The following is a 21,462-nucleotide window of genomic DNA, read 5'->3' as shown; positions in this document are numbered from 1 at the left end:
CCTGAAGAATGATGGACTACAATTTGTTTGGAAGTTACCTTATAACCCTTCCCAGCAACAACTGCTTCTCCGAGACCATTGCCGATGTCTTTCCTTCTTGGTATTGTGTTAACACACACCAAGAATGCTCCAGACTGGCAAACTGCCAAAACGTCTGCCTGTACAGATGTGGTCATACTTGCTGATGATCAGTTAATCAAGTGCATCTGATTAGCAGTAGCATTTTGTCTTAGACTTTGTTAAATAATGACAGTGTAATATGTCACGTGGTGTTGTTCATCTGAGGTAGTATTTTAAGATCTGCTGAGTACCAGATGATCTTTTTTATGTCCTGAAACTTAAAACCTTTGAATTGAATAAGGGTATACTTTATTTTTCACGACTGTACACCTGTCAGAGGGACAGAAAATAAAATACCTAAAGAAAACCACAGAAAACTAACGTCATATCCCATTTCAGGGACCATAGCTTTCTAAATGCATCACAGTGGCACAACAAGGTTCACAAGGTCCCATTTCGAAGGCTCTTCGAACGTGGCCTAGAAACACATCCTTCATTTTCCAAACAGCAAAGAATCCACTCGATGGATCCTTCATCAACCAACCTATCCCAAAATTCATCGCGCAGATTTTTAGGACGCGGCCTACAAAAGCTACGCAATCCACGTCCTTCGAAGGATACAGCCCCTGAATTGGGACATAACTGCAGGCGCCCTGCAACGCACGTGTTTACAGCACACGCTAATTAGGAGTCCACCGCGGCACCATATTTCACGAATCTAAATTCCAAATCACTGAATACATGGGTGTTTTCGCACAAACGTCTGTGCATCGCCCCGCATTAAATGATAAAAGCACTTGCCGGGTGGCACACATTTCAGAACAGTGTTTACCTGCTAAGCGATCATTCTATCGCAAAGTCATACCAAAAACAAGGAGGCACATATAGATACACCTGTTAGATGCACAGAGAACAAGACGACCTTAACAAGAACCAGAGAAAACCAAGCATAACAAGAGGGGTTCTGCCTGGAATTTGAACCAGTATGGAGGAGGAGATGCATCCAGGAGTTAAGGATAAGAATGAAAACTACCAGCACAATAAAAGAAAATCTACAACATATTTATTATGGGTTCACCAGTACAGACTGCACCACATCAGCATGAATGACAAGGACAGAACAGCTCAGGGACTAATTAAGCATATGGAGGGTAAGAGCGGTAACCAAAAGGGAACAAAAGAGAAAAAAAAAAACAATTTACCTGTGGAAATTTGAAACTGAAAAATAACTGCCAGGCTGCTGAGAGGTCCCCCCCCCCCATGATGCTAAAGCTAAATGGCTTCTCTGCAACAGTTAGCCCTCCTGCGAACCTGGAGACACAGCAGGAGGCACTGAAGAGACAACAGACGACTAACAGCGATGGAAGAGAATGGGGCAGAGAACGATGGATCATTTCTGCATCAACGGTAGGAATTGTATTTACGGGCATTGAGAGACTTGTACAAATTAATATTTGTGTAGATAAAAAAAATGATCAGAGTACACTCATAGCATCAGAAACAAAAATAAGTTTTTACCGTTAGATTTTATTCATCAAGTCCCTGATGTGTGGTTGGAGTTGTAGTATGGTTTGGAAGAGGTGGATGTTCAATATGAACAACTTGGAACGCGCTCAAGTGAACCTAACATGGGGAATAAGCATATGACTGCAAATTGTGTCATCAGCCATTTTCAAATAGTTGTTTTGTGGTTTCAAAAAAATTTCAGTAATACCGTACATTTCCATTTAGAATATCCCTCAGCCATGTCTGCAGCATTTCTTAAAAAAACAAAACGAGAAAAAAAAAACACAAACCTTACAGAGATACTCTTTCTGATGAAGAGTTGTACAAAGTCTAAAGTCACCCAGTCCTACATTTTTGAATGGATGTGTTGTATCAGGGGGTCGTGTTCTGCATTACATTTGGCTTTTATTCAAAGCAACTTACATTCAAAAAGGTAAGTTGAACCTTGCAGAATAGTAGAAACTGTTCTCTTGTCACACCCTTATTTGTTCAGTGGGTATGTATGCATTAGTATCTTTGTGCTTAGTGTGTGTGAGGCAGTGCACATGTACAAAGTATGTAGACCGGAGATTTTTCCTTTTCCATTCTGTGATGGACGGTCACACGAGTGTCACATGATGCATGCATGTTCATTGGTCTGTTTGTGTATGTATATGTGTGCGTGCGTGTCTGTCTTGCATTGGAAGCCATGGATCATTCGTGTCACGGCTTCCGTCAGATCTTGACGCGGTAGGCGGCGGACTGCGCGCCAGTGGCATCGCTGGATGGGGCCACCTGAGGCGAGGATTTGAAAAGTGCCTTTAAGATGGTTTGGGGATCCACCTCCGGTGTGGGCTGAGAGGAGTTGCTACGGCCCGAGCGAGAGAGGGAGGCGCGAGCTCCTTCCTTCCGGCCACCTCCTCCTGGAGTATCGCTTAGTCTCCTAGGAGAGAGACAGAGAGAGAGAGAGAGAGACAGAGAGAGAGAGAGAGACATAAATAAATAAATGTGAACTGTGTTTAGCACATCACCACAGAATCACAAAAAAGGCTAGACATGTAGGGTAGGGGGCTAAAATTGCACTGGGGGTGACACCTGTTTCTTAAGGCAAGCAGCTTCTCAAAATCATGAGCCTGCATCTGAACAGTGTCAAGGAATTCAGTTATTGTTTGACTAAGCATTAGAACAGCGGAGACCGTTTGATCTTGGTTTTGAATGCGGCGCTCACCCTCACAGTCACCCTCCTGGGATTTCCACAAACTACAGTGTCTATCACATTATTCTCTGTGAACTCTAGACAAAAAAAAGCATCTGGTCTGTGGCTGAAAATCAGCCAGAAAGCCAGTTAGCAGGAAGGCGAAAAGGTCATCAGCATTATGCACAGAGGCATCTTGGAGCACAACCCGCCTGCCCTTTGAAGCAGTTCTGGAAACAAAAACATTCCTACCAAGTACATGAGACATATGTTTTTTTTTTCCCCCCCATAGCAATTCATCCTGAACAGCTTTAACAACACAGCGTTAACGTCCCTGGGATCTAATCCTGCAGCCTTTACGTCAGGCACCCGGACCCTTAACACTTATGCCGCCTGCCTTGCTCTCGATGTTCAGCAAAGAATTCTAGCAGGACCTCACACTAACAGAGGAAGATGGAGGGAGACTCACAGCAGAATTGGCTGGTCTGAGGTGATCACGTTTCCCTGTATATGTAGATTGCACCTCATTGGCTGGCCTGAAGAGACAAATTACATAAAATGTACAAATTATCCAATCAATGCGGCTTCAGTGGAATGAAAACAGTGCAAGTCCATAAGAAACACCAAACCAAACATTCGAGATAATAAAGACAAACTGGCAGTAACAGGGAACCGTGAAAATCTATTTCTTCTATATAATACTGTAAATACCTGACAGTAGTACAGTGAGACGGTACAACATTAGACAGGCTTGAGCAACTATGTTAAAGTTGCACTACCCAAAATACAGTAATGCAGGAGGGAACGAGCAGTCTGTAGGGGTACCATCTGACATCACCCTGAAAACAACCAATCAAAATGGCCGCAGCGGACCCCGCCTACAGCGCCTCACCATCCAGGCAGCGGTTGTTGTATTTCCTGTAGGCATTAATGGCGTCGTCCTTGCGCACAAACACCACTTCAGCAACGCCAACCTTGAGGAGCCGGGCTCGCTTCAGGGCACCGCAGACGCAGAACAGCTCCTGTACAGGTGTGCCGGGGATGAATATGCGCGCTCACAGGCCACGCTGCCACATGGGCTACTGTACCCAGCAACACTGGCGTTATGCAACGATTGGGCTAAAGCGCGAGGTGGGCGTCCCCACATACAGGCAGACAGAGGGAAAGGCAATCCTACCACAATGTCCTCCTCCGTAACACGGGGGTGCAGGTTGTTCACCGTCATCTTGGTCCCTTCTAAAGGACTGAACGCAGGCTGCGTGGAGGGAAGCCAAGAGAAAACGACATCAGAGACGCCTTTAGCACGACGGGTGAGCTTTCGGCTTGAGGACTACAGGCAGATTTAACGAGCACCCTACGCAACATTCAGAAAGCAAAAACAGGCCAGCAAAATGTCACTTTATAACTCCTCAAGGATAATATCCTTCTGTTTTTACAAGACAAAGGTACACATGCACGTCAAAGTACGGCTAGAAATGATACACACAAAACAAGGAAATTTGACCAATGATGCCCAAACTCTTGCATACTGTAAACAACCGTCCGAATTTAAGCCCACAAACAGCGACTAACACCAGCAGCATTTATGCACATCGACAAAACGCACTCAAAACGCATCACCTACTTGCGCAGCAGCCGGCGGTGCAGCGGAGCCCCCACTGGCGGCCCCCTGCTGACCCTGGCCAGTGACGAGAGTGCGCGACACGGGCTGCACGGCAGCGGGGGCCGTGCGTGTGCCCTGCTGGGCAGGAGCGGCTCTGGGGGGTGTGGCGGGTGGGGCCGGCGCAGTGTAGGTGTCATTCTGGACAACCTTGGTGATGGGGGTGGACAGGGAGAAGGGAGTACTAATGGCTCCAGGCTGGGGGGGGGGCAAAGAAGGTAAGAGGTCTGGCTATATTATATTATGAAGCCACAAACAATGAAATATTACAAACAGTTAAAAAAAATCTAAAGATACTTAAGATTAGCTTTTAAGTCTCTAGCTTAACTTCACTCTTAAAGGATTAGTAACAAGGTATCTTGGTTTAAGGGAGTTAAAAAAATGACAATACAATAAAACGTGTTTAACAGATAAAGCAGTTTTGCATGAAGGACATTCAAAAGGTGTGTGTGTGTGTGTGTGTTGGAGGGGGGAGGATCACCAACACTGCAATCTGTTAACCAAAGCACTTTGGCCAAAGCAATGTGCCCGGAGATAGTACAGTGCACTGATGTGTGGCACACGAATGTGATTTACAGACAACGCACATCATCAATGACATGAATCACGACTCACCTTTGTGTGAAGGAAACTGTGCTTGCTGGGGATGAGGTCATCCTCACTCGAGGGAGACTGAACAAGGTAAAAAAAAATATTAACCGAGGCTGTCAGCTCAGAGCAGCAATCGTCCAATAAGAGCTGTACCCCAGTCACATGTTTAGGGGAGAGCTCGTGCCCAGGTCGTAACAATTAGAATTTTTATTAGACGAAAATGTTATAACTGTAACTATGATAATTATTACAATCACCACATGACAGACTGTGCACTGGCCATTTAATCAAAATAGTGCCAAAAAAGGGGTTTTGGTATCACCTCGGTGTTCCGGTTCGGTATGTTGATGCGGACCCCGCTAGTCATGCCCACCGGCTTTTGCTGGCAGACAGAGAGGGTAGCGGCATTTAGACAGAATTCGGGACTCGGCACACAATTACACTGAACTCCTGCTTGCTGCTATGGACAGCACATTAATCACAAGAGTTTCATGGAAGGAAGAAAATTATTATAATTTGAGATCGATGGCATATAAATCATTTAAGCATTTTTGCTATTTTGTCATTACACTGCTGCACCGGTATTTTCCTGAAACCATAACTACTGCTGTCTTACCTGGATGGTCTTTGTAATTTTGATAGGTAAAGGAGACCCAACCGTTGGCAAGGCTACAGCTACACTCCTCTTCAGGCTGAGCCTATCCCGTGCATCCACCACCTTCTTAGGTCCTGCCCCCTGCTCCAACCCTAGCACCCTATTGGTTAACCCCTGCGGGGAAGCGAGGCCTGAGAGGGTGGCATGCGAGTTGGCGCCAATGCTGTTGCCGTGCGACTGCGCCGACTGCGAGTGCAGCGGCGCTACGCTCTGCGACTGCTGCAGCTGCTTGCGAGAGTTGATCATCTGCCTGGCATCCTGCACGGCCCCTCCTGCCCCCCTCCCTCTGATGCGGAAGCGGGCGTCCTTCTGGACCAGCTTCTCGCGGGCATCTTTTAGCAGGAAGGTTAGAGAGAGACAGGAAGACAAACATGGCAGGGGGTGAGATCAGAGTAATACCTATATGACATGCCTGGGGAAAAAAAAGAGCCAGACATTACAATTGGCCAGTCGCATTACAGGACATAAGCACCACTGGGTCACAGGCCCCCACCCCCCATTACTCACATGATTTTTTTTTTTTTAAAGCCTGCTACATATGAAATGAGCTATAGTATGTTGTTTCCCTTGCTTAACTTACTATCACCACGGCCATATTCCTACTGAAGCAACTACCGGCAAAAGCAAAAATGCATAGAAAAACAAATCTTTCGTCATGATTTGTTACTGTCCCTCAATTCTAAAACTGAACTCTGTTTTGCGCACAGACGCATGCGCGGCTGCATGCATGCGCGTGCACAGACGCACAGAATGCACGCGCTTTGCTTCTACTTGTGCTTATACCTCTACATCTTCCTCTTATATCACTACACTCCAGAGTAGAGAAAACATCCATTATATTCTCGATATTATCAGTCTAAATTAATGCACTGCCAGATAAACTACTTTGTTGTTAAACGTGAAATTTTACTGGGGCAGTAAGAATATTCCGGCAAGGTGGTCACAAACAACGTTCCTGGAGAAGTGTGGAGCAGGTACTGTTCTTATGCAAAGCTTACCCACCCACTGCTGTACCTATCACAGCTGCAAAGCGACACGCTTTACTCAACAAAAGAAAGCCACACTTTAGGAAAAGCAGACAAAATCTTTGACGAGATGGGGAATACTAGCCATGTAACAAAATACAAAGATTTGTCGTAGTCTTTTCTGTAGTGCCAAAAAGAAACCAATTAACAATTTCTTTAAAAATGCTAAACAAATACCCAAAACTTGTGTCGGGGTTAGCAGATTACCTCTAATTCCACCAATCCTCTGTCTGATATCGGCGACTCCAATTTTCTGTCTGGCATCAAACGTCCTGCCGACGGTGCCGCCACCCCGCCGAAATGCAGGCCTGGTGAGAAACATCACGATTTTAGGTTCAGGGTAGAGCAGTGCCATTTAAAACTGGGTTTTGTATAGTCTTGGGTATGAATTCAGGTACATATACGTCTTATATATAGACTACATTAACGACAAATACTAATGCCCAGTATCTGAAAACGAATTCAATGGTGTCCACATGCATGTCAACAGTCCGAGAAAGACCTCGAGAGCGTCCACAAATATGCTAATTAACACACAATGCACATCGTGCAAATAAAGAACATTGGAATTCTTTCGCAGTTTTATTAAATTGGTGCATATGTATGCTGAGTATTTTGATACCAAGTCTGGTATAAAATGATAACCCAAAATGTTACTAGCTAACGTGTTTAGGAAGAAAATTTTAAGATTGGGACGAACACATTGTATTAAGGCCAACATGGAATCCTTACACCCAAATACATACGTCTGGCTCATATGTGCACAATGTTCTCAAACAAATGAATTTAACCACATTCCACATTCGTATAGTTTCGCAAACATCTTAAAAGTTACACCAAACGAGCAAAATACAGCGCTGCAATCCTAACAGATAGCAAACACGGTTGTAATTCTAGACATATAAAAATTAAGAATAGAAGAACGAGTCAGTTTATAATCTTACATGTATCTGTAGTCTGATACCACGACGGATTAAAGGTATCTAATAAGACGTTGTTTGTTTCAGATGGAGTTTATTAATGCTTTTAAGGACTGCCAAAATATAGACGAAATAGAACAGGACAGCCTGTAAACCCCTACCATAGTGACCAATCACAAACGCGTTTTATCAGCGGAATCCGTAGATTGGCCAATAGGAAAGCGAAATGTAGGCCTGTCCTACCGTGTTACGTGCGTTGGAAACTAAACCAGTCCATTCTTTTCTTTAAGAGAGCCAACAAACCAATTTACTTAATTTTATCTGCCGTATATTCAAGTTTAGTACACAAACTAAAAACACCAATATAGATTTTATACCTGCTGTCGGTCCATTTAGAGTTTAATCCGCGTCGGCGAATCAATTCGTCCAAAGACAGATCCGCCATCTCCTTTCTAACCAGACTGAAAAGCTTGTGACGCGAAAAAGGGAGGGAGTGACGGCGATGGCGGTCGTAATGGACCAAACTTCATATAACCACGTAAAATATTAAAACAAAAGATATTAAGCTGCTCTCACTTTGCCTTAAAGACTGGTCCCAACATACTGTTTTATCTGTTACCTAAAACGCATTTACAACCATACCTTAACTTATTTATATCATCAAGAACAAAATGAATACTATAAATTTGCATAAAACTACATCGCCACCAATTGAGTCCATCTCCATTCCACGCCCACCGCAAGCCCAGAAGCCTTTGCGGGCTCTGAATGTGTTTAAATGATAAATTTTGTCATTTCCCCGTCGCGTTTAATACAATAATAACAATTTATTAGAATGGTGAATGTACTACATTCAAATGTTAGTGTCAACTGAAAATTAAGTAGACAAACCAATCGCATAGAAATATTGCGCCTCTCCCACCCTGAATGGTTTTCTACATGGCCGGCACCGTGTACTCTCCTACTCCACATGTCCGGTATGCCTTAAACTGATGAGTAAGGAAAATAACGACGCGGGGTGACGCCCGTGTCCTCGCTGGCTTATGCGAGAAGAATTTTTGAAAGGGTACAGGTCGCCCTGTCTGAGGTGACTCGCCTACTTTGCGAGATGCCTTGTAGGTCGTGATCTGCCCCGTCCCTTCTTATGTTTTAAAAGCAGAAGTAGGTCTCGAAAGTATCACTCGGTATTCATCTGGTCTTGTTCGTGTGAGTACAGTTGATGAACGCTGTATTAAACTGTCGTCTGCCAATATACTGCTATTTCATTCTCATCGTAATCCAATCATCTTTATATGGGTGCGCGGAAAAACTGGATGAGCGTTTAATTTTTATGGTAAGTGTAGCTCTCCTTGACTGGAATAACCTGTTGTGTAAAACTCGTTTGTCAATTCATAATTTAAAATATTCGCATGCCGTTCTCGATTTGTACCACAAGGGGACAGCATACATTTCAGGCGTTTTATTGGTATAGTAGGTCAAGTAGAACAGACACCCACCACCTACCGTCTTATATAACTTAATATTTTCACACCGCATGCACAGAACTTTTGATTGAAAATGAAATTTGTATGCATCACATTTTCCCTTCAACATGTGGCATTTTCAAACTTCTGTGGTCCGTTTGCACGCACAATAGCATGAATTAAATAAAACAGCCATCATCTAGTGGAACCCAAAATTTTATTTAATCAGTATGGACTGTAGAAAGATAAATCGGACACTTGAAAAGTACTGCACCAGGACAAAGTCTTGTGTTTTTTTCCCCATTACGCAAATGCTTGTCACTATTTGTTGAAATGAAAAATGCATTCATAACCACACGTACCTTATTCTGCATACATATTTAACATACACGGACAATGTAATATTAAGCTTGCATTTGTCTGTGTCAAAGGGATGTGTGGGTACACATCAGAGAAATTGTAGCTGGGGTTTAATGGTTTGGAATCCATGTTTTGAAATGCATATACACAGCCACCATGTCAAAAGAATCAGCAGAACAGGTAATCTTAAAAAACCAACAGCAATGATAAAATAAAAATAAACAGGCATTGCGTAGAATCTTTTCAGTAAAAAAAAAATCCTTTGTTGCCTGCCTTATTGTTGATAATCTCACATCCTAACAGAGCTGGATCAGTTCCTCTCTCAAACCCACTACACCACCCCCTCCCTCCCTAATTCCAGTGTGGTCTCATCCTGCCACCCCCAACTCCCACCCCCCATTTGGGCTCTAGCATCTTACATAACTCCACCTCCCAGTGTCCCCCATCCTCTCATCAAATTTATACTCCTCCTCCCTGTTGTTATATTTATATATATACCGTATGTACAACACAACACCCCATCTGGCAACTTCTCGTCCACACTGTCTGCATCTAGATCTCCCCAGATTCTCTCTCTTCGGAGCTGGAGTGTCTGTCTCTCTCCGGAGACACAGATCTCTTCCTCTGAGCACAGTCTTTTCCCCTCGCCATCTCAGGTGAAACTGACTGCCCTCGTTCCATCAGCTCTTCATCTCTCCAGCCCTCCCCTGCCCGGAATCCTCCATCTTTGGCTCTCTCCCATGACTGTGGCTGATCCCTCTCGCTGGGGTGTGACTCTCTGTCTCTGGAAGACCTAAAAGATGATGAGAGATGTAAATACAAGTCAGCTACTGATTGCCCTTTCCTAGTGACAGTAACTGCCAAACTGCCAGTTCGGTACTATGCTTGAATAAAAAAAAAATTCAACAAAACACACAAAAATATGTTTGAATAAACATCTCTAGCCTTCAGAATTAATGGACAAGCTTGGCCATTTTGCATTTCTCTATTGAAGCACTGGCAGCTACAATCGCCAGCAGAAATACCTTTTCTTCTTGCTCCTGTGAGAATGAGAGTGTGAGCGATGTCTCTCTCGATGTCTATGTCTCCTCTCTCTGTCCTTCTCAGCCCCCTCCTCTCGCGAACGAGAGGAGCGATGGCGCCGGGAGCGATGCGCTGATGAGCTCCCTCCATCCCTGCAAGAGCAGGACTTTTCATATCTCAACACTAAGATATACAATGAACACAAAGTCTACGTTAAGATTATGTCGCACAGCTACCTGTATCGATCTCCGCTTCTTGACCTTGTTCTGGGGGGGGATGGGAAAAAAAAACAACACACAAAGGGTAAAGGTTCATTTAAAGCAGATTGCAAAAAACAGACCAACGATGTAATACAGACGAATTCAAAAAGAATTAAAACAATAAACATGCTCACTACGGAACTTTTTTGGGACTGATTATGAGGAGTAAAATTTCAGAAATGAAAATAGTAAATATCTGAAAAATGAGCTCCTCCAGCTCTGAAGTCACCTATGAGGCTGTATGAGCAGAACGTGGACCAACGTGAACAGCTTCTTCAGAAACAAACCCCTTTTGTCTCGTATACTTTTGCCTTCGTTGGCCGTGATCTTTTCCAAGTGAGATATTCACAGTATTGCGAGCTACTCGTTTGTAAAATCACAAATCAATCACTCAAAGGATTCGCTGCTACCAATCATGGCACAGGATTTCATAAAAGTGTTCAACACACGCAAAAATCAGTGCAGCAAATACTGCAAATACTCTGTCATACTGTGCCATAAATCCAAAGGCAGGAATATAATCTTTTAATCAATCTGAATGTATCTGCAAAGTTCATCATGCAATTCCAGGGCGACCGAAAAATTCGTCACTAACACCTCTACGACCTGGTTGTGAGTTAAATTCCTTTTGACAATGATAAATTATTACATAACACAACTTCAGCTTCAGTGGAAATAATCTTGCATTTGTGACGTTCCATTCTTACAACCAAGAAACAAAGTTATATAAAGTAGTAAATTACGGTTTTACATCAAAAGAATTATGAAAGATGAAAACGAATTTTCTACTGTGCTGTGTTACTCCAACTATTAAGAGTTTGGGTAACGGTTAGCATGCGTCCCATTGGGTGAACCACCAATCAGAATGTCACAAGCACACAGGACCAATCGTGTGCTCTTATGCAAATAGCATTCCAGTGGGCTACACCAGACCATGGCAAACAGGCTAACTATAAATGGGTTTTGGATTGTCCTTTAAAGATAAAATATCACCTTAAGTTAATATCAATACGCATAGGTAACACTGGGGAGTTTGGATATTTTATATAGTATTTTTTTTTTTAAATTCATTTCGCTAGAATCACCTAAAATAGTACCACTCATTTTAAGTACATTGGATTAGTGAGAATCCCATCGTTTTAATTAAGATTTCCATACACATTTGACCAATTTGTGCAGTAAATATTTAAAACTGATAATTGCTTTATAAGTAACCATCGTCTTCAGCAAGTCATAAATATCCAAGTGTACCCTGACTGGCCACGTACTGTAGAACCAAGTCTTTACAGTAAATAAGTACCGTAACAGTATTGAATTCTCACCTCCGCCTCTCCCTTTCTCGGTCTCTCTCTCTCTCACGCTCCCTCTCACGTTCCCGCTCTCTCTCCATCTCCCACTCCCTCTCTCTCTCCTCTTCCCGATCTCGTTCCTCTCTCCTTCTCATTCGCATCCGCTCCTGTTTCTCAGCAACCACTTTCTTCGGGAAAGAAGGGAAGGGGGAGAGAATTCTCAATCCTGGCTGATCCTAAACAAGGAGAAACTACAAAACAGACGAAGGATTGTGCGAATACGCCACGTGAGAATGTCTATGAATGGAATTTCTATCCATTTTACTCATCGATTCTCACTTCCACACCGCTAGTATAGAGCGACCCACAACCCACCTCAATAGATATAAAAACAAATTTAAAAAAATATTCTCGAACTTTCTGTCAAGACAAGGTTTTCAAAAGGAAATCCGTCAAGCAAATAAGTGCATCTTTTTGGGAGCCGTAATCCCTATGGGAAGAATAACACCAACAGAAATATACGTCACCAAAATTGCACCATAATAAAAATGTTTAAATATTCACACACTCCATGGGATAGGTGAAGGATTATATAACTGTTGGAGCAGAGCCCCCTAGGGACCCAGTGTAATCTTGTCTGATCTCTTTACAGCCTGCACAGCCCACATGCTATGATTGCATATTGATTCATGGTGAACACACCGTTAATCAATTAAGATGGACACTACAGGCGGGCATGCGCGAATGGCATGGATGTTTTCCTGGCACTCTCACCCTGAGCCTCTCCAGCTTCTCGCGGATCTCGATGAAGCCCAGGTGAAGCTTCCCCCCGAAGTGGTCAGCCAGACGGCGGTCGTTGTCATGGAGACCCAGGTAGGCAGAGCAGACCTCACACACCCTGAGTTTCTGCTGCTGGAAACTGGAAGCCGGCATTGAGTTCCTGTATATATCCTAACAAACAAATAACAGTCACCCTGTATGGTAGAGCACAGGAACAGAACGTAGCAAATTTTCTCATCAAAAACTGTACCTTAGATGGGCACAAGTTACATCATTTCTTTATCATATATAAACCAGGTGAAATTCCAAACAGTTCCGACAGTTAGTTACGACGACTACACACACGAAGTGTGTTGGAACAAAAAGCCAGAGCTCAGGTGTTGAAGGAGGTCTCGTTCAAATGTTAACATCTGCAAAATGCGGAGAAACCGAGATTAAATGCTACAGCGCTGGGTCACAGCAACCCAGGATCTCACCTCTGCCTCCCTCTTCAGGGCCCGGGTCTTCTCCACCTTCTCCAGGACCTGCTGCGCCTCCTCCACGTTGCCCTCGCCTCCCAGCTGCTCTGCCCGGGCCAGCAGTTTACCGATCTCCTCGTTCAGCTCGTGCACTCGCTCCGCCTGCAAGCGCACGAGGGCATCAGGACGACACACAGCGGAGATCCGAAACGGCTCGGCGCCGTCATTAACATTATTTGATCAGCCGCTCTCTCCCGCAAAAAGCGCGGCAGGCGAAGAGGAGCACCTTGGCGGCCACCTCCGCGCTGATCTCCTCCTGCGTCTCCGCCAGCCGCTTCTTCGCCAGCTCCGTCCTCCTGTCGCAGTCCGCGATGAAGGACTGCAGGTGCTCTGCGGCCTTTGTGGGAGGGGGGGGGGTGGGGTTCAACAAAACTGTCAATATCCATAGACAGCCAGATACACACACACATGTACATACACACAGAAACACAGACATGGGATTCCATCACACACAATCAGTCGTAAGCCATGCGATGGCACAGGACTTACGTCAAGCTCAAAGAAGTATTCCTGCTGCTTGGAGGCGATCTCGTAGTCAGCTCTGAGCGCCAGGTCGTGAACCTTAACACACTCCCCCAGGTCCATGCGCTGTAACGTCGGCGCATCTCAGTACGTATGAAAACAGCATCACAATTTCCCTCTGCTCTTCATGCATCTATGACCTCGGAGCCAATGGTATGCTATGAATTCTCTGCTATACATACAGGCGTCGATAGCGGATCCTCTGGTATGACTGCGGCCACTAATCTAAGTAAAATGTAAATGCATCCCATAACCCAATTAGTGAAAAAGGGCCAGAAACTCACAGTGCCTGACAGTATGTCGTGGGGGCAGGAGTCCAGCAGGTGACTTTTACACACTCTCTCATCTGTAAACTTGATCCTCTGTCGCATGCTATCTCCTAAGGGAAAAGAATTTAAGTCAAGGAAAGGCAAAACAGGACCAACCGTGCAAGATATGTCAAATTTACATCTGAACATTACCGATGAATGTCAAAGTACAATAACAGATTTATAAATGACTAGAAAATGAAAATAAATGTCATGGTTAACGTTGTGTGAAATGAAGTTATACTGTAAAACTTCGCGGTATCTGAGGAGATCTACTTCATAACATGAATAGATAAAGGCTTTAAAATATGGTAATGGCCTAACTGAATGCAGCTACTTCGACTCGTTACATGAGCACATGCAAGCAAGATTAAAAGCACCGCTATGCATCACAGCTAGATATTTTTTTCCCTGTTATTTTTCAATGGAGCGAGCAGCAAGATTGCCTATCCGAAACTCTGAAGCGCATCGGGTTTCGGTTTCAATTTACCGGCCCGTTTGCCAATTAACAAAGAAACATGAAACCCCAACCGTTCGCAGGCAAACCGTAAGCAGCGAGTTGAAAAAGCCATCAAATGCTGCTTTCAAAAGCAGAATGAAGAGCTCGATCACTGCCATCGAGCGGCCGGTAATAGGCGCGTTTCCTTTCCCCGCACAGATAGCAGTGCAGTTAAGCCATTTCCCCTGGTGGCTTTCGATCAGCTTGACTATTATTAATTTCTCGCTTCCTTGAACTCACCGTCTCTGCTCGTGCCCATTAGCTGGTCCAGCATCGCTCGCATTTGCGCCTGAGCCGACATCTTTCCTCTTTCTGACAGACAGCCCACGCCGGTTGTCTATACATACGACAGTCAGTCGCTCCCGACAGGCCTGGGGGGAGCAACTTTTATTTCACTTCGCAAGCCCTCCGATTCGGTTAGCGATGGTGTAAACGGCGTTATGCGGCACCATTCACCAGGTGCACGTGTCCCCCTCACTTATTTTTGCTGTTTTCACCCCCCGACACGACGCCTTTTCTGAAAGCACTAGCAGCGGTGTGGCGCGATACTTCGCTGGCTATCCGTCGCGCTAGCTACACTCTTATCGAAAGTTAGCTAGACTATATTTATTAGAAATGAAAATATATGCCTTGTTGGTTGGGAGTGATAGCAATAAATCTCATTCGATCGCTAGTAATTTTTGTACATCCTATATCTTTGTTATATGTAAATATTTTTTCTTTCTTATGCACTTTCAGGTCTTGCACTTCCCTCTCACCAAGCGCGCTCGGCTGTTTCTGTGACTTAAGGAAGTGCTCCCCATTCCCTGCTGTGATTGGCTGCTAGCGATTACGTCATCGCCTCTCTTCCGCCGTGGGGAGCGACGTTGCCGCAACGACGCTAACGACATTTCTGTTGTGTCAATCCTCTCTCTTGTGGACCACTTTGCGTGCTCAGCATAGGAGGGTGCTATCATTATACAGAGGGTTCATTCACAGCGGCTATGGCCGTCGAATATTATAGGAAGCCACGTTTCAAAGCAAAGCGTAAAAGGGGTTAAGAAACGTAATGATTGCCCACTGAAAATAATCTGAATCAAATACTTGAAAATCGGTAGCCCGGATGCTCATGTGAAATAAGGAAATTGAATATGTATTTAATCCATGGCTATAACTTTATTGCAAAGAAATTTCCTCAGCACAAATATATTTTCTCAAAATCCTTCGATTTACATCACCATTGGCATTTATTATTATTATTGCCTCAATGTTATTGTTGTGTCTTCACTATCATGTCTTCATATATAAACATACACTATATGGACAAAAGTATTGGGACACCTGGCCATTACATCTACAGGACCTTTTATGATGTCCCTTTCGAAATCCATAGGCATTAATATGGAGTTGCCCCCCATTGCAGCTGTAACAGTTGCCACTCTTCTGGGAAAGCTTTCCACAGGATTTTAGAGTGTTTCTGTGGGAATTTTTGTAAATTCATCCAGAAGAACATTTGTGAGGTCAGGCACTGATGCTGGATGCGAAGGCCTGGCTCGTAATCTCCATTCTAGTTCATCTCAAAGGTGTTCAATGGGGATGAGGTCAGGGCTCTGTGCGGGCCAGTCAAGTTCTTCCACACCACACTCACTTAACCATGTCTTTATGGACCATGGTGTAGTGGGGCACTGTCATGCTGGAACAGATAATGGCCTCCCCCAAATTGTTCTCATATAGTTGGAAGCATAGAATTGTCTAAAATGTCTTGGTATGCTGAAGCATTATGAGGTCCCTTCACTGGAACTAAGGCCGCTGTGCCGAGCCCAACCCCAGAAAAACAACCCCATACCATTATCCCTCCTCCACCAAACTGTACAGTTGGCACAATGCAGTGAAGCAGGTAACGTTCTCCTGGCAACCACCAAAGACAGAGGAAGTTTGGAACAGTTTGTAGCTGAGTTTCTGCTCTCCCTAAAAGCTTCCACCTTGCAGTAATACCACTTGACCGTGGAATATCTAGCAGGGAAGAAATTTCACAAACTGATTTATTGCAAAGTTGGAATCACATGACAGTGCCATACTTGAATTCACTGAGCTCTTCAGAACGGCCCATTCTTTTACAGATGTTCGTAAACCTGACATTCATGGCTGAGTGCTTGATTTTATACACCTGTGGCAATGGGTCTGAAGGAAACACCCAAATTCAATGATTAAGAGGTGTGTCCCAATACTTTAGTCCATATAGTGTAATCTGCTTTGACTGCTTAAGAATTCTGCATAGTATTGTGTAGAATAACAAAAGGGTTGCGTTAATAAGAAGCACCCATCCATCCATCCATCCATCCATTTTCCAAACTGCTTATCCTACTGGGTCGCGGGGGGTTCGGAGCCTATCCTTGTTACTTGTTAACATTTGAAATCCAGTATAGCCTCCTGTTGACCACCACTCCAAAGTATAGAATCAGACGTTCTATTAAGGCACTAACTACAACAACATTTATGAAACAACTTCCACAGTCCTTCAGCCTTACATCTGAAGCATCGTGTGTAAATGAACTTGAACAGGCAACTTCAAACATGGAAAAATCCCTTCGCAGCACTCTAGATCTTGTGGCTCCACTTAGGAGTATAAAGCATAGCAATAACAAACCTGCCCCCTGGTACTCTGATAATACACGTGAACTCAAACAGGCATCACGCAAGCTAGAGCGAAAATGGCGCTCAACTAAACTGGAAGTTTTCAAATCTGCCTGGAAAGAGAGCCTCTCTAAATAGAGACAAGCACTAGTAACTGCTCGGTCTGTGTATCTCTCCAGATTAATAGACATGAACAAAACCAATCCTAAATTCCTATTTGAATCCGTGGCTAGGATAACACAGAATTCCTCATTAAACTTGCAAATCCCGCAAGCTCTTAAGAGTGATGACTTTCTTACATTTTTTAATGGTAAGATAACTACAATTAGACAGACTATACAGTGCACACCTTTACCTACTTACGGCTGCCTGCCTCCTGCTAGTCTTATGCCTACCAATAATGAGACCTTTGAATCATTCATTCCTATTACACACTCAGAACTTTTGAGCTTAATTTTCTCCTGTAAATCCTCTACTAGCCTTGTAGACCCAATTCCTACAAAATTCTTCAAGGAAATTGCACCACAGATTGGCACTACCGTGTTAAATGTGTTAAACTCTTCTCTTAGGCTTGGATATATTCCAAAACCTTTTAAAATGGCTGTTATCAGACCCGTCCTAAAGAAACCAAATCTTGAACCCAGTGTTTTAGGAAACTATAGACCTATCTCAAATCTTCCTTTCATTTCAAAGATCATGGAAAAGGTTGTAGTTCATCAGTTGTCCTCTTTCCTACAAAAAACTAATGCCAATGAATTATATCAGTCTGGCTTTAGACCAAACCATAGAACAGAAACTGCTCTAGTCAAAGTAATGAATGATTTACTTGTGGCTTCTGACCGTGGCTGTGTATCTCTGTTGGTATTGCTAGATTTAACTGCAGCGTTCGATACTGTGGACCATAATATCCTCTTGGACCGGTTAGAAGGTGTAGTTGGCATTACAGGGACAGCACTTTCTTGGTTCCGCTCATATTTGTTTGAACGCTATCAGTATGCCCATGTGAACAATGAATCATCCAAGGCCACTAAAGTTGAATATGGTGTCCCACAGGGATCAATCCTGGGCCCGCTACTGTTTACCCTATACCTCTTGGTAACATTATTAGAAATCATGGTATTGGGTTTCATTGTTATGCAGATGATACACAGTTGTACATATCTGTTAACCCTGATGATATATCACTGCTATCTCGGTTAGAAGACTGTCTATTAGATATCCAGTGCTGGATGGCAAAAAATTTCCTTATGTTAAACACAGAAAAAACAGAAGTTCTGGTAATTGGTCCCAAGGCTGCTAGAAATAAGTTCCACCACCTCAACGTTGGTAACCTTCCTACACAACCTAACATGGTAGTTAGAAATCTTGGCGTTCTTGTCGATTCAGATCTATGCTTTGATGCTCACATAAGAAGTATTACTAGAACTGCATTTTATCATCTACGGAACATAGCCAAGCTTCGTAAGATGCTCTCACTTAATGATGCAGAAAAACTAATACATGCCTTCGTAAGTTCCAGACTGGATTACTGTAATGCCCTCCTATCGGGTTGCCCGTCTGGATCCTTGCATAAACTTCAGATGGTACAGAATGCTGCAGCCAGAGTTCTAACAAACACTAAAAAATTTGATCATATTACACCGGTCTTATCCTCTCTTCATTGGCTGCCAGTTAAGTCTCGAATTGACTATAAAATACTGCTATTAACTTATAAAGCACTAAATGGCCTTACACCAGAATACCTTAGTGAACTGCTGACCACATACAACCCTCCACGCTTGCTTCGCTCTCAAGCCATGGGATATCTGTTAGTGCCTAGGGTAGAAAGAGCTACGGCAGGCTGCAGAGCTTTCTCCTACAAAGCTCGTCAGCTGTGGAATGGTCTTCCACCGGATGTGCGGGTTTCAGGTTCACTCTCAATATTCAAGTCCAGACTAAAAACACACCTGTTTAGTTTAGCGTATAGGGACACTAGTTCTAGCCCTAGCTAACTCTTCACTCCCAGTCAGACCTGTAGTGTGAGGTGTAGAGCTGGGTGGGGATCGGTGCCATTGGCTTTGGATGAACTGGATTGTCAGTACTGTCACTCTAGCTTTGCAATCTCTTGTGGAACTGGAGTGCTGACATTTCAGGGACTCCCCATGCCGGCATTCCCACTTGCCTCTCCCTCCTACTGATGCTGCCATAGCCATATCTGCCGGAGCTTGCAGATTGCACTTCATATTGTACTCACCTAGCTTTTAGCACTGCCAATAGCCTCCTCTACTATGCCTAATTGTACGTTTTATTTCCCCTACTCCTCCTGGGGGGTGATGCCTGGAGACCTCAATCTATCAAGATATCCAGCACACCCGACCACCACCAGTGACGTCCCTGCATCCAGCTCGCCGTTCTGATCTTCCATGTATGACCCGCTGCCTTACCTCTGGTTGCCTGGCAATTGGAAGAAGACTTGGCTTCGGCATTGGCTTATCATCTACCTTGCTCTCCTCTCTCTATTTGACTATCCCTGCCGGCCCCTGGAGGATGGGCTCCCCCTTTGAGTCTGGTCCCTCTCAAGGTTTCTTCCTTCTAGGGAGTTTTTCCTTGCCACTGTCGCCTATGGCTTACTCACTCGGGGCTTTGGGTGAGGATACTGTAAAGCGCTTTGAGACAATGTAATGTTGTGATAATGCGCTATATAAAAATTAATTTGTTGTTGTTGTCGTTGTCCTGGAAGCAATGGGCATGAGGCAGGGAACAACCCAGGATGGGGGGCCGGCCCATCGCAGGGCACACTCACACACCAGTCACTCACATATTGAATTGTATATTGAATTTAGCAAGTCCAATTAGCCTCAGCATGTTTTTGGACTGTGGGGGGAAACCGGAGTACCCGGAGGAAACCCCACGACGACATGGGGAGAACATGCAAACTCCATACACATGTGACCCAGGCGAAGACTCGAACCCGGGTCCCAGAGGTGTGAGGCGAGAGTACTAACCACTGCCCCACCATGCGGCCCCCTAATAAGAAGCAGTAACTGATAAAAGATTTAATTTATTTTACAGTTTTGTATATTGAATTCTGATGGTGCTTTTGCCTCCAGTGAGTCACTAGAGCTAATCAGCTGAGCCCAGATCAAACTGCTTCAGTGTTTATTTGCAGTATATGTCCTCATGCGCTTTTGTGCTGAACCGATTCTGTCCACTGGCGTTAGGTGTATCCTCCGCATAAACACCCCTAGCAGTGAGAACTGTCACAAGTATGTGAGTAGGTACCTTTTATCATTTAGGCGCATGACATATGGGAAGCTTATTGCTTCTGAAATGCTTGATATCAGGATTGTGGGGATCTTGTACCGTATTAGTTTTAGGTGAAACAACCTCTTGTTTACTTTTGTTTGTTAGCTGCTACACATCATATAAGAGCCACCAAAGGGGAGCAGGTGGAAAATGGACATGTATGATTCCTTTGATGTGATACATAGCGATTCATAATTGTGCTCAGTAAACAAGGACTAAATGTTCTCGGACTTATTTCTTCCAAAAATACAGAAAGAAAATTCATTTCTTTAAATTGAATCAGCAAAAAAATTGTTTGTATCTTTTTTTATAAACACGCCTTCTTCAGGCACTTTGGAGGCTGCCTATTTGATAGATGGCAGCAGGCAGCAGGCAGGACAGCCTAAAACCACAATTTCATAATGAAATTTCATAGTTTACATCTCTGCACTTTTTATTTATTATCCCAGCACTACTTACTTATTATCTCTGCGTCATTTATTTCCTGCCTGTTTGCACCTTGCATGCCCTGTTACTGTAATGATAAGTGTAGTATATGTTTGCACCAGGGCCATGGACAAGCTGCTGGTGACATTTAAGTAACCCTGAACCTTGAACCTTGCCTGCCTGAGTAACTAGGGTTTCCATGCCGGGGTATAAATCCCAGTAATATTAGTACCGTTTGTTTTTGTTCAACAACATATACGTATATGTGTGTGTGTGTGTGTGTGTATTTCTCGTACTTGTGATGGATTTTCTCTATGCTTTCATGCCCAGCAAATGCAAACAGGTAGAATCTCTGCTCTCTTTTGTGGTTTAAGTCACACAACAGCCTCAATAACCTACAAACTCATACCAAATTTAGCTTGGTGTTGGTGTCTCACTAAGTTTCAGTGCTGAGAGAAAGGGATGCATGTAATGGATGACTCTTCTGCTATTCAGAGGGGGTATAGATTGTGGGAGGGTAGAGAC

The 21,462-nt window shown here is 43.9% G+C and overlaps 3 protein-coding genes and 1 non-coding gene across 5 annotated transcripts; 2 read left to right on the top strand and 2 right to left on the bottom strand.

Annotated features, from left to right (window-relative positions):
- Window positions 1-1,106: 1,106 nt before the first annotated feature.
- LOC125742520 (polymerase delta-interacting protein 3-like) lies at window positions 1,107-8,184 on the bottom strand. Of its 2 annotated transcripts, none has more exons than XM_049014605.1 (10): window positions 7,969-8,184; window positions 6,879-6,979; window positions 5,608-5,978; window positions 5,314-5,373; window positions 5,016-5,072; window positions 4,365-4,598; window positions 3,918-3,995; window positions 3,633-3,762; window positions 3,210-3,276; window positions 1,107-2,488 (listed from the first exon to the last, which is right to left on the bottom strand). In XM_049014605.1, the coding sequence occupies exons 1-10, from the start codon at window positions 8,034-8,036 to the stop codon at window positions 2,281-2,283; spliced, it is 1,374 nt and encodes a 457-aa protein (XP_048870562.1). In that variant the 5' UTR covers window positions 8,037-8,184; the 3' UTR covers window positions 1,107-2,280. The 2 variants fall into 2 exon arrangements, with proteins under 2 accessions (XP_048870562.1, XP_048870563.1); XM_049014606.1 differs by lacking the exon at window positions 7,969-8,184 and adding an exon at window positions 7,616-7,766.
- Window positions 8,185-8,570: 386 nt separating this feature from the next.
- LOC125743197 (U12 minor spliceosomal RNA) lies at window positions 8,571-8,725 on the top strand. Its single transcript, XR_007398308.1, has one exon. It is a non-coding gene; the product is annotated as a U12 minor spliceosomal RNA (small nuclear RNA).
- Window positions 8,726-9,254: 529 nt separating this feature from the next.
- Window positions 9,255-15,387, bottom strand: LOC125742525 (putative RNA-binding protein Luc7-like 1). The gene is made up of 10 exons (XM_049014619.1): window positions 14,854-15,387; window positions 14,091-14,185; window positions 13,774-13,872; window positions 13,511-13,621; window positions 13,243-13,386; window positions 12,761-12,937; window positions 12,020-12,174; window positions 10,674-10,703; window positions 10,440-10,589; window positions 9,255-10,207 (listed from the first exon to the last, which is right to left on the bottom strand). Exons 1-10 carry the CDS (start codon window positions 14,912-14,914, stop codon window positions 9,967-9,969), a joined length of 1,263 nt encoding a protein of 420 aa, XP_048870576.1. The 5' UTR covers window positions 14,915-15,387; the 3' UTR covers window positions 9,255-9,966.
- Window positions 15,388-18,284: 2,897 nt separating this feature from the next.
- On the top strand, window positions 18,285-19,840 carry LOC125742551 (uncharacterized; the record flags this gene model as incomplete). Its single annotated transcript, XM_049014657.1, has 1 exon — window positions 18,285-19,840. A coding segment is annotated over one exon (933 nt), but the record flags the coding sequence as incomplete, so codon positions are not given.
- Window positions 19,841-21,462: the final 1,622 nt, after the last annotated feature.

The sequence above is a fragment of the Brienomyrus brachyistius genome, chromosome 5 (assembly GCF_023856365.1).
Source record: "Brienomyrus brachyistius isolate T26 chromosome 5, BBRACH_0.4, whole genome shotgun sequence".
Classification (NCBI taxonomy): domain Eukaryota; kingdom Metazoa; phylum Chordata; class Actinopteri; order Osteoglossiformes; family Mormyridae; genus Brienomyrus; species Brienomyrus brachyistius.
This window is presented reverse-complemented; position numbering and strand designations above follow the sequence as displayed.

Bases quoted from the DNA above. Each gene is read 5' to 3' on its own strand.
- LOC125742525 (XM_049014619.1), bottom strand. From the start codon at position 14,914: ATGTCGGCTCAGGCGCAAATGCGAGCGATGCTGGACCAGCTAATGGGC. The intron at 12,938-13,242 runs GTGAGATCCTGG...TTTGTTTGTTAG, and splicing joins CCCTGAAGAGGGAGGCAGAG to GATATATACAGGAACTCAAT. The intron at 10,208-10,439 runs GTATTTCTGCTG...ATCATCTTTTAG, and splicing joins CACAGGAGCAAGAAGAAAAG to GTCTTCCAGAGACAGAGAGT.
- LOC125742520 (XM_049014605.1), bottom strand. From the start codon at position 8,036: ATGGCGGATCTGTCTTTGGACGAATTGATTCGCCGACGCGGATTAAAC. The intron at 3,763-3,917 runs GTAGGATTGCCT...ACACCTGTACAG, and splicing joins TTACGGAGGAGGACATTGTG to GAGCTGTTCTGCGTCTGCGG. The intron at 2,489-3,209 runs GTGAGTCTCCCT...TCTCTCTCCTAG, and splicing joins TCAGACCAGCCAATTCTGCT to GAGACTAAGCGATACTCCAG.